The sequence below is a fragment of the Fukomys damarensis genome, unplaced genomic scaffold, assembly GCF_012274545.1.
Source record: "Fukomys damarensis isolate Sample0158 unplaced genomic scaffold, DMR_v1.0_HiC HiC_scaffold_17, whole genome shotgun sequence".
NCBI classification, from domain to species: Eukaryota; Metazoa; Chordata; class Mammalia; order Rodentia; family Bathyergidae; genus Fukomys; species Fukomys damarensis.
This window is the reverse complement of record NW_022900929.1, coordinates 17,382,983-17,394,551: the sequence shown is the minus strand read 5'-3', so window position 1 is coordinate 17,394,551 and position 11,569 is coordinate 17,382,983. Positions and strand designations below refer to the sequence as shown.

The 11,569-nt window shown below is 56.3% G+C and overlaps 1 protein-coding gene across 4 annotated transcripts in view; it reads right to left on the bottom strand.

Moving 5' to 3' along the window:
• The window catches only part of Sh2b2 (SH2B adaptor protein 2), a 32,086-nt gene that overhangs the window by 13,816 nt on the left and 6,701 nt on the right, over positions 1–11,569 (bottom strand). For 3 of the 4 annotated variants that reach the window (XM_010618941.3, XM_010618938.3, XM_010618939.3), the window contains exons 2-6: positions 6,782–7,533; positions 2,745–2,846; positions 1,202–1,293; positions 489–580; positions 218–385 (exon numbers count right to left, since the gene is read on the bottom strand). In XM_010618941.3, coding sequence (XP_010617243.1) covers positions 218–385; positions 489–580; positions 1,202–1,293; positions 2,745–2,846; positions 6,782–7,504 — 1,177 coding nt within the window. In that variant the 5' untranslated portion in view covers positions 7,505–7,533. The remainder of the gene's footprint in view (positions 1–217; positions 386–488; positions 581–1,201; positions 1,294–2,744; positions 2,847–6,781; positions 7,534–11,569) is intronic. The other variant, XM_010618937.3, reaches the window with a different exon arrangement.

The window sequence follows — 11,569 nt, the reverse complement described above, 5'->3', positions numbered from 1 at the left end:
ATATGAATGAATGGATGAGGATCTAGCTCAGTGGGAAGATCCTGGGTTCAATCCCCAGTACTGCCAAAAAAAGAGTGTGGCACACTACGATGAGGGCTGAGTGAAATGTTACCATGTCTGGGGCCCAGCAAGGGTTCTGGAGGCACTCAGGAGTCCCTGTGGCTGGGGTGAGGGACCCAGGAGAGGAAGGCAGGAAAAACCAGCTGCCCACTGGTACCTGTGTTATTGCTGTCACCACTGCTGGTGCCTGGGAACTCCAGGGTCTGAAGGAAGGTCTCTAGCGGGACATGCGGCAGGGACTCTCCGAGGGCATCTCGAGCACGGCTGTATGGGGCTGTCACCACTGCACCAGGTGCTGGTGTCTCTGGGGGCTGGGGTAAGTCTGCTGTCAGAGACAAGGATGTGAGCAACATGTCCTATCTGACCACCTCTGTCCACCTCCTCCAAACGTGTCCTCCACGCCCCCGGCCAGCTCTGTCCCCACCTACCATCTGTCAGGAGCTCACAGCTGCAGGAGCCCACGTGGCTGGCCAGACAGCCTCCCTGGGCACAGGACAGCTCAGCGTCTTCCTCGCTGTCACTATGGAGTAGAGAAAGGACAGCTGTGTCCTGTCATGGGACACACCCACACCCTTTGCTGGGCTTTTCTTTCTGCCCTTCTCTACTGCCTTTTGGCCTACTCAGGCTGACTGGTTTTTTTGTTTGTTTTATTTTTTCCTTTGTGTACTGGGGATTGAACCCAGGAACTTTGCACTGAGCTACATTCCCAGACCTTTTAAAATTTTGAATCAGGGTCTTGCTAAGTCACTACATTGTCCAGGCCGGGCTTGAACTTGTGATTCTCCAGCCTCAGCCTCCAGAGTGCTGGGAGTACAGGTGTGCACTATCATGCCTGGGTAAGGCCTACTCTTCATTTAAGTTTTAATTAGGTAAGCAATTTTATAGCAGGCCTTCCCTGAGCTGGGAGAGTAGTGGGGGGGCTCACCCCATCACAGGATCCTTCTAGCCATCTGAAGCTCCCTGGAGTGAAGGCAAGATGGGGTCCCCAGGTCCTGGCCCTGCAGAGCAGGCCTCACAGAGCTGGCTGGGGGTGGGACTGGGGCTGGACAGGACAGTGAGAAGCCTACGATGAGCTGTTCCCTGAGGGCAGGACCAAGGACTTCCCAGTTGCACCTCTACCACAGGCCACGTGGTCACTCACCCAGGGTCCACGCAGCCCTGGATGTCAGCCACCCATGAGTGCTTCTGTAGTGAGTCGATGGTCTCCAGGATGTACTCAGCTCCGTTCTCCACCTGGAGTGGGTGTTTGGGCATCCAAACTTCGGACATGCTCCAGCCTCCCCTACCCTCAGCAGGGGCTCGAGACCCCAGATAGGAGTCAGAATGGCTCTTGTGGCCCATCCCACCCTCCCCGAGGCTCAGAGATGGAGACAAAGGTCACCATCGGGCATTGCCCAGAACCCAGGCTGTAGCCCACACTACAGATGAGTCCCAGACCCACAGACCCCAGGCCCTCATTCCCTGGAACTGAAGCCTCAGGGGAGACCATGCTGGCTGGGGGAGAGACAAGGACCCAGCATCCCCAGCCAGTACCTTGGCACCTGGAGATGGGGTCCAAGTCAAAAGGGGGAGCCAACTGGGAGCCAGCACACAGAGGGCCTGAACTCTACCACGACAGCCAAGCCAAGCCCTTTGTACCAGGCTTGGGAGAGGTTGATCTATTGACCCTCTTTTGGGATGAGAAGACTGAGGTTCAAAGAGGCCAAGTAACTTGCTCAAAGCCACACAGCAGCCAGTGGCAGTGCTGGAACCTGAACCCAAGTCTTCGGGTTCCCAGGCCTCATGCTGTCAATTTCCTATCCTGTGCCTCTGTCCAAAAGCAATGCTGGGCTGAGAGGATCTTCAGATCACCCCCTTTAACCCTTCTCTGAATGGATGGATAAACAGGCCCACAGTGGGGCCAGCAAGCTTGTCCCTGTGCCTCAGGCCTCCCAAGTATAACCAGCAACATGGGACCACCCCGTAGATGGGAATGACAAGTGGGCAGCACTTGTGTCTTCAGCCTCCCGCCTGAGGTAATGCAGGGCACAGAATGGCAGATGTTTGCCCAGTGAATCAGTGAATTTGTGCTGCATGATAGGGAGGGATGAGTGAAACCACAGCCTGGAGGAGGGTGGGGGCTTCCTGCGGCTTCCAGGAAGTAGGCACCACCTCCCTGGGGACTCTGCCCTCAGACACCGGCTGATCCTTCCAGGAGGCAGCTGGGAGCCCCATCCTCAGCCACCCCTGCAGGCCACCCCGGGCTCAGGGCCTGGGAAAGGACAGACTGCTGCCAGGCCCCAGGTATTGCCCTCACCCACCCGCAGTGCTCTGTGCCCTCTGTTCCCACACCCCGCTGCTGCAGGGCCATTTGCATAACTGCTCCAAGCTGGCCGCCAGCACTTGCCCATGGGGTGGGTGTGCCCTAGCTCCTCTGGGGAAGGGAGAGGAGGAAGTGAAACTGATGAGCTTCACAGGGCGGGAGGAAAAGGGAACAGGGTCCTAGATGGCCACTGCCACTCGGGGCACATGCTTCCAGAGCACAGACCCTGATTCGGGTCCTAGCTATGTGCCAGACATCAATCTGTCGTGGGATCTTGGGGCTCCCTCCTTTCCCACCTCCCCTGTGATGACCTCCAGCTGGGCTACCTAGGAGGGAGGATGCAGGCGGTGGGCAGAGGACCTCGGGGCAGGGTGGGCCTCACCTTGAGCACAAAGGTGTTGTCCTTCTCTGGCATCTCCAGGGGCATGGTGGTGCGGACCTCGATGATGGCTGACAGGGGGATGCTGACCTTGGGTCTGGAGGCCTGGGGGCCAGAGGAAGGGAGAGCAGAGGGTCATCTCTCCGCCTTCTGGAGATCACAGCAGCCCCCAGCTTAGGCTCTGGGACCTCCCTAGCAGAGCATTGTTCTGTCCCCCATTTCACAGATGGGAAGCTGAGGAAGGCTGAGCAGGGAGAATCTGCTTGGTCACACAGCATCAGGGACCAAACTGGGGGGCAAGCTCCAGCTGTGAGCCCTCTGCCCAGTGCACCAGCAGACCTTTTTCTTTGGTACCAGGGATCTAACTCGGAAGGGGATCAAACTCGGGACATTGCGCTTTTGAGGTAGGCAGTGGAACCACTAAGCTTTTAAATCCCCAGCCTTCTTTTTCTTTTTGTAGTCCCATGCCTTTGCACTGAGCTACATCCCCAGCTCTTTTCCATTGTTTTATTTTGAGACAGGGTCTTTCTAAGTTGCCCAGGCTGGGCTCAAATTTTCCATCCTCTGGCCTCAGCCTCCCAGAGTGCTACGATGACACAGTGTACACCTATGCTCTGCTTGGTTTTTCCCATTTTTGACTTAAACCAATGGTAAGAAATATACATAGTTGACACTGCAGCCCAGTGCATACCAACATAAGTAAAAATATCTGAAACAATCATTTCACTGGGCAATATTTACTCTTACTGTGTGTGTGATGGAGTGTGATATTTTCTACTCTATTCTAGTTCATTTAAAAAAAGGAAACAAAGGCTGGCTTCCTGCTTCAGATTAGACTTTCCGGAGTACACCTCCTGACTCAGAATGGGACTTAAACTGAGCAGGGCCTTGGCCCAGGTGTGGGTAAAAGGAACTGGTATCCCCAGTGACACTGCAAGGTTGAACCAAGGTAAATCAGCTGGGAGCCACTCTGTGCCCAGTCCTATGTGCTTTGCCCCAAAACTCCTGGCCATGGCCCTGAGGTCCCCTGGGGTTGGCCTGGGACTGGGATTCCCAGCAAGGCTTGGGCTCCGGGACAGGGACTTTCTTAGGGGAAAGGAAAGAGCCATGGATTTGGTGGGCAGGCAGATGGGAATTCCTGGCAGCCTTGGCCACTGTGCAGCAGGAACAGGGCTGGGCTTGGGGCAGGGACTGAGGAGCCTGGCTGAGCAGGTGGGAGGCCATCCCAGCAGCCAGCTGGCTGGGAACCACAGGCCAGGGGCAGGTGCAGCAGACAGAGGTGAAGGCCTGGCCGGGGCCCTTCAGCTGGGTTCCTGTGGGCCACAGGTGCTGTGGTTCCTTGGGCTGGCATCTAGGGTCATATGTCCTGGTCTCATCTGTCCCTGCCATGGCTTTGCATCCACTTTCCAACTTCCGTCCTTAGCCTTGTCCCTGCCACCTGCTAAACACACAGCCCAGGCCCCCGACCCCTTTGAGCTTGCCCTATTCAGGTTTGCAACTTGTCTTGCAAATCTGTGTTTCCTGGTGGCTCCTCAAGTGATGGGGCAGGGCTGGCACAGGGCTAGGAGGGGACCTGAGGTTCAGGAGACTATTCCTGCAGGGAGAAGGGGGCTGGAAGCCAGATACCTCACTGGAATCGGGACCCAAAGTGCTGTGGAGAGGAAGCCTAAAGACCCTGAGTTCGTCCTTAAGCTCCTGACTGCTCCAAGGGGCCCAGAGAGATAGGGCCTGTAGGTGGGAGAACAGGTGGAGAGATGATTGGCAAGCTGCCCCTGGGGGCCCCTTCCCCCAGAGGCCAGGCCCCTGGGACATTTGGAAACCTCTTCCCTGAGCCCTTACTACGTGCAATGGTTTGGGACAACCAAAGGTCCACGTTGAGGAGATTTGGTCCCCAATTTGGCAGTATTCAGAGGTGGTAAGGACCCTTAAGAGGTGGGGCATAGTAGAGAGCAGGTGGTCACAGGGGCGCTGCCCTGGGAAGAGGTCAACGTGGCCCTTGGGGAACTGGGTTAGTAGTCTTGAGGGTGGGTTTTTATAGTGGGGTCACTCTTCTGCACACATCTGTCCTTCTTCCTTTTCTGCTATGCTGTGACAAGCCCAGAAGACCCTACCAGACACAGAACACTTGGAGTTTTCTTTTTCTTTTTTTTTTCTTTGCAGTACCAGGGATTGAACTCAGGACCTTGCACTTGTGAGGCAGGCATGGTGCTACTGAGCTAAATCGCTGGGTCAGTTGGAGTTTTCTGATCTTGGATTTTCAGCCTCACAAACTATGAACTAAACAAGTCTTATCTTAAAATATAACACCCAGCTTCAGGTATATTCTGTTATATCAACTGAAAATAGACTAATATATCAGTGGTGTGACCTATGCTTCCATGAGGATCACTCTGAATACCAAGATATGTTCCAGTATTTGCATGAAAGTAAGGAGGGCCTGAAAGATGGGTAGGAACCCACTTGCCTTCCCTCAGAGGTGGGGGAAGGGCCCAGTCACCCTTGGGACCCTGCCTTCTGCCAGCAGTGAAGTTGGTGGGCTCTGGAGGGACCGATGGAGAGGACACCAGCTGCTGTGTCCCCTCCCCCAGGGCAGCAAATGTGGTTATTTACAGACTGGCAGCTGTGACTGCCACTCAGGGCTGGAGGTGGTGAAGCCTTGGGCCTCTGCCCTGCCCTTTGGGTGACCCTGGGTAAGCTCTGCTCCTCCCCAGGCCTTGGTCTCTGTCTATCCAGGAGCAGACCTAGGGACCTGAGTATGGTAGCCAGCAGGCAAAGAACCCCTGAGAAGTCTGGGGGTGCCAGGACTTGGGGAGAAAGCTCTTCAGAGCACTTTTCCCAGGAAGTCACTGCTTTAGGGCCCATGTGGAGGGATCAGAGGCAACCAGCTTTGGGAGCCCAGACCCCTACACAGGGCAGGCAGGGAGGGGCACAGTGAACTCCTAAAAGATAAGAAGCACAGCTAGGAGAGTGCTGTGAGTGGGTGGGGCCTAGGGTAGGCAGAGCCTGAGCAACCCCTGGGGCATGGTCAGCTGCTGCACTGCCCAACTTCCCTTCCTTCTCCAGACCAGGAGCTGGTGGCTCTGATTAACCCAGCTGGGCAGCCAGGGCAGCCTGGGTACTCTTGTCTGAGTACTCAGTGTTTTCTTCAGTGACCTGGCACTCATGTGCCCACTTTGCTTGGGTCTCCAGGCTGGACACAGGGCGTGCTCTTGGAAAGTGGCCGCTAGTGAGATGCTTATTTCTACTTTTCAAACAAGGCAGGCTTGCCTTCTTGGAGAAGGTGCAAGGCTGCACCTGGGCTCTGATGGCCAGTGCCCAGGAGGGTGAGCAGGAAAAGGGCCACATGGTGCCGCTGGGATGGGCAGAGTCCCATGGAGTCAGACACGGGCCTCTGAGGGACCCCTCTCTGGTTGGGCTTGGTCACTCCCACCTTCAGCAGTGCAGACCTCAGCTGCCAGCCCTGCAGCAGGTGAAGAGGGGTAGAGGAGGGCTAGCAGTGGGGTCTTCATGACCATTGATAACACCCAGGTCCCCTTGGTGTAGACAGAAGGCCCCCTCCACTACCACTTTTTTTTTTCTTTTCCAGTATGGGGGAATTTTTCCTGTACCCACTCCTTCTCACTGAGCTATAACTCCAGCCCTTTTTCGCTTCATTTGATTGTTTACCTTTTTTTTTTTTTTTTTTTTTTTATCAGAGATCAGACTCAGGACCCTTGCACTTGTGAGGCAGGCAGCAGAACCACTGAGCTAAATCCCTGGCTCCTTTTTTGTTTTATTTGAGACAGGATCTCAATAAGTTGCTGTCACCCAGGCTGGGCTGGAACTTGTGATCCTCCTGCTCAGCCTCCCAGAGTTCTGAGATCACAGGCATGTAGCACCACACCAGGATCTCATCTCCCACTTCACAGGAGAAGTGAAGGCTCCCCACACCAAAGACTGTACCATCCCAGATGAGGAAACTTGGTCCCCCCAGCTAGTCCCCAGCTCCCTCAGCTTCTGCAGTGCATGTCCGATATCCCCCAGGGGCGCGACACACTCACCTTGGGTGGCACAAAGAACTCCAGGCGGAATCGCTCGCTGGCCACGGCCCTGCGCAGGAGCAGGCGACACTTCTGCCACTGCGCGGTGCCTCCGGGCCCCGTGGCTGCGTCATCGGCCACCATGAAGCGCAGCGCACCCTCGCGCTGGATGTCCACCAGCTCCACCTTGGCGGCCAGGGTCCGCGACAGCCGCAGGCGCCGCATCCACTTGTCGCGCGGCTCTGCTGAGGGCTCGGTGGCCCGGGGGGCGGCACTCGCATCAGGCTCCGGGGAGGCACGGCGGTGCCACATGTCGCGCACGCCGTCCATCACGCACAGGCTCATGTTGCGTAGCGAGAAGCCCTTGCGGGCGCGGGTCTTGGCGGCAGAGCCGGACACATCCTCCGAGCTGCGGGAGTGGCCGCAGGTAGCCGTCTTGAGGGTCGGGGGTGCGGAGGCCTCGGGCTCCATGGCCTCGTGCTCCGCTGTCTCCCGCAATGCCGGCCCGGCCACCAGCACCCGCTGCACCTCTTCTCTGAAGATGTCCAGGAAGTTGGCCGCGAAGTGGTGCGAGAAGGAGGCCCCGGCGTCAGGAGTGTCGTAGGCAGGGTTGTCCCGAAGGAAGCGACAGAACTTGTGTGCGAAGTCCACGGCGGCCACCTGTGCGTGCAGCTCGCAGAACTGCCGCCAGTCTGGGACCGGAGCAGGGACGGCGGGGCTAGGCCCGGGGGCGGCACCATTCATGGCTCCCGTCCCATCGCAGTCCCCTTTGGCTGTGGGAGAAGAGCAGGTGTCTTTGGGACCTCAGTCAGTGCTCCCCTCTATCCCTTCTCACTGTGCCACGTGTGTGAAGGGAGAAGCCTGAGGTCCACAGGAGGGGAGCCACCCAGAGATCAGTTCCAGGGACACCCAGGCCTTTACTGCAGCTGGCAGAGGTCAAGTGGGGTCCCTGTGCGTCTCCAGTGGCCTAATTCCCTCTCCAACCTCTTCTTAGGATCCATCAAACCTGGTAGAAGCTGGGCATGGTGGCCCAGGCCTGTAATCTCTGTACTCTGGGAGACTAAGGCACAAAGATTCCAAGTTCAAGCTCAGTCTGGGCAATCTAGCAGGACCCTGTCTTAAAAAACAAGCAAACAAGGGCCAGGGATTTAGCTCAGCGGTTCAGTTTGGTGGCCTGCCTTGCAAGTGCAAGGACCTGAGTTCAATCCCAGGTATCAAAAAAACAAAACAAAACAAACAACAAACAAACAAACAACAAACAAAGAGACCTGAAGATGTAACTGCTTAGTGCAAAAGCCCTGGGTTTGATTCCCAATGAGGCGGTGGGAGAGTCCAGTGGGCAGGGAGAAGTCCTGGGCAGCCCTGGTGGCTCTGCCTGGGAAACAGGCAAACAGCCCAGGCCTCTGTCTCCCCTCCCTCCCAGTGTCTTGCTTATCAGTCTCACAGCTCCTTCACTTGTACTGCCCATTTTGATCTCAGCCCCCTAAAGCCTGCTTTCCATGCAGGAGCCCAGTTGTCAATTCTAAATCACAAAGCAGATCAGCTCTCTTCCCTCAGAATCCCACAACAGCTCCCATTACTCTCAGAGTACAAGCCAGAGTGCTCCCATGATCTGCACAACCTCGAGTCACTGGCACTCATCTCCCTTGAACTGTGTCCTGCCATCCTCCTTGGCCGCACCCACTTCCTTGCCATTTGAAGGCAAGCTAGCTGGACCTCTCACCCCAGGGCCTTTGCACATGCTTGGAATGTTCTTTCCCTTACCTCCTTTGGGGTTTTGCTCAAGTGTCATTTTGTCCCATAGCTTTCCCTGACTGATCTGTTGAGATGAATTAATTCTCCCACTCCCTCCATGGCCAGAGCTCTCTGCACCCGTCCACCTGCTCACTTTTCTCTGCCAAGCCCATCGCCATCTGATCTACATCTACTAGCCTGGTGTGAACCTGGCTGGGAACCCAGAAAGACCCGTGACAGTGCTGTGTTGAGTGTGGCTGTGTCCCCAGTGCAGAGCATATGGCAGGTGCTTGGTAAACACTGACAGAATGAACAAATGAATATGTTCAGCACACCAGGTGTGTCACAGCTGTCACTGCCTCAGCCCTTGCATTGGGCCTGAGGACACATGGCTTTTTAATGACAAGACAGGTCTAGGATTCTCAGGTTGCTATAACATGAGGGTCAAGTAGGGCCCCTTTCTTTCAGTGTTTTCAGGGACTGAACCTAGGGCATTTGCTCTAAGATAGATCATCCTCAGGCCTTTCCACTAAGTTGTTACATTGCCTAGCTGGGCTTGAACTCATGATCCTCCTATCTCAGCCTCCCAAGGTGCTAAGATTACAGGTGTGTGCCACCATGCTTGGCAGCTGCTGGTGTTTTGTGCCATTGTTGAAGTCCTTGTGTCCTCAGAACTTCCTTCCATTACAGTGGCCACATACTGTTCCCTGCAGAATTCCCATCCCAGCCCATAGGCCCCTGCTGTCTCCTCACCCCAGCTTCCTGCTTGTTACCAAGCAGCTCCTTCCTTCCTTCACCCCTGGGGATGACTGAACTACTTGGTGTGTGCCCCACCTGTTACCTGGGGACTCTCCCTCTTCTCCCAAAGGAGCCATCACCCCTGGGGCACAGGCCCGACCAGTATTCACATTGGCTGAGGTGAAACCCACCAGAGGAGAATAAGAGGAAAGATGTGGCCCTGTGCTGGGGACCCCATTAGAGGGACAACTGTGTTAGGGAGAGGAGACTAAAATGGAGGGTCCTGTGCCCTCACCTGTCCTCCAGGATCCCCTGCTCCCCTGTACCCCTCCCTGTGCCACTCGCGGGAACACCAGCTCGTGTCTCCTCTGGGAACCCAGCCCTGTAATTAAATGCCAGGTAAAAATAGCTGCCCCACTTCCTGGAGATCATCTGCAAGGCTCTGAGCCATTGGGTACCATGGGAATCCCCACTCTCCTTAGGACAGTCATGACCGCAAGACTGACCAGGAGGACACAGCCAGTGAGTATCCCACAGCTCCCAAACCACGGAGTCTCTTTGAAGTCCCCTGCCTGCTACTCAAACAACTCAGGGCAGAGGTTTCCTCCAGGAGGCAGGGCCTGCAAAGAACAGAAGCTCCTACCCTGCAGCCTGAGCAATGGCTGTGGCAGGGCTTACAGGACATTGGGAGTTAGGGGTGGTATCCGGAGTCCATGAAAATGACGAGTTGGGGGCCGAGGCCCTGATGAGCTCTGCCCCTCCTCCAGCCCTGCTCACCTTCCTCACCTGTCAAAGTCATGAATGTCATGGACCACTTCCTCCAGGAAGCCTTCCCAGACTTCCCTCTGTCCCCTGCCCAGGCTAGCACGGTATCTGCGTTGAGCTCCTGTAGTCCCCCTGATCCCCGTATCCCTCCAGCAAGCTGCCAGCTGCAGGCTGTCCCAGGTGTTGGTTTCCAGGGCTATGTCCCCAGCTGGCACAGGCATTCCTGGGGGGCAGAGGGAGGCCTGGCTCCCAGCAACTGTTCATTCCCCCAGGAGTGAAGGCGGGAACACACCTGCTACTCTACTATGGCCTTCATGGAAGGTGGAGAGCCCAGGCCTTGCCTGATCCCCGGGGAGGCATCTCCTGGGGAGTGCAGGGCCCCGTCACTCAGCAGGGGGCCATTTCTGCTCCATACCACCTGGACCGTCAGGGGATCAAAGTGGGTGGCTGTCCCCATGTGAAAGAATTCTGTCCCACAGGGGAGGCAGGAAATGAGTCCCCAGCCCTGTCCCTCTTGCTCTTCCTGCTGCTGCTGCTGTGGCTGGGAAAATCCTTGCAGAGAGAAGGGCTGGAGTTGGGTCTAGGCCCTGGGCAGGCTCTGGGGCACCGGGGTGGTAGTGGGGGTGTCTTAGCTGGCCCTAGCTGGAGGTGGGGTGTTCCACCCAGTCAGGGACTGACCAGGGCGGCACTGGGAAGCAGGGACTACACTGACCTCCCCTCACTAACAATGCTGGCTGACTGGGACCCTGCGGGCACTGCCACCTTCAGTATCCACAGGGCTTGGCCCCAGCTACAAAGAAGCAGGGTTTGGGCGGCCAGAGGTAAAAGTCACCAAGTGGAGCTGGTCATAGTGTGTACGCCTGTAATCCCAGCACTCTGGGAGGCTGAGGCAGGAGGATGGCAAGTTTGAGTCTAGCCTGGGCGACTTAGTGATTTAGCTAGAGCCTGTCTCAAAATTTAAAAAGAAAAGGAAAGAAGTAGTTATGTTCCTTAGATATTGAACATGGGGACCAGCGGCACACCAGGGTAGCACCTCACCTTCACAGGCTTCCTTCCTGAGAACTAGGGCTGGGGACAAAGGGCTCGGGTCCCAAGCAGAGTACTGGGCCCCAAGGGACCACGCGGAAGGCAGACCTCCCCTATCATCCCAAGGCTTTCCTTGGCTAGGCTGCCTGGCTTCTCCTCCTGAAAATCTGTGTTTTTGTTCTCCTATCAAATGACACTGTTTTTTTTTGGGGGGGGGGGGCTGGGGAATCGAACTCTGGACCTTGCACTTGCTGGGCAGGCAGGGGAACCACTGGGCTCAACCCCCAGCTCCCCACATCAGATGAGATGAGGCTTCAGAGGGGTGGGTCAGGGAAGCTTGATCCAGCCCAGCATCTTGACTTCCCTAGTCCTGGCCCAGCCTCTCCGGATCCTACCGCAGGAACCCAGATGAGGATTCCCCCTCCCCGCCTGCCCCAGCCACTATATATGCGCAGGCCCAACAGGGGAGGGGACCGCAGCAGCTTTTCAGCGGTAAAAATAGCGCTGACAATTGGAAAAGAAAACAAAGGGGTCGGTCTTCAGTAC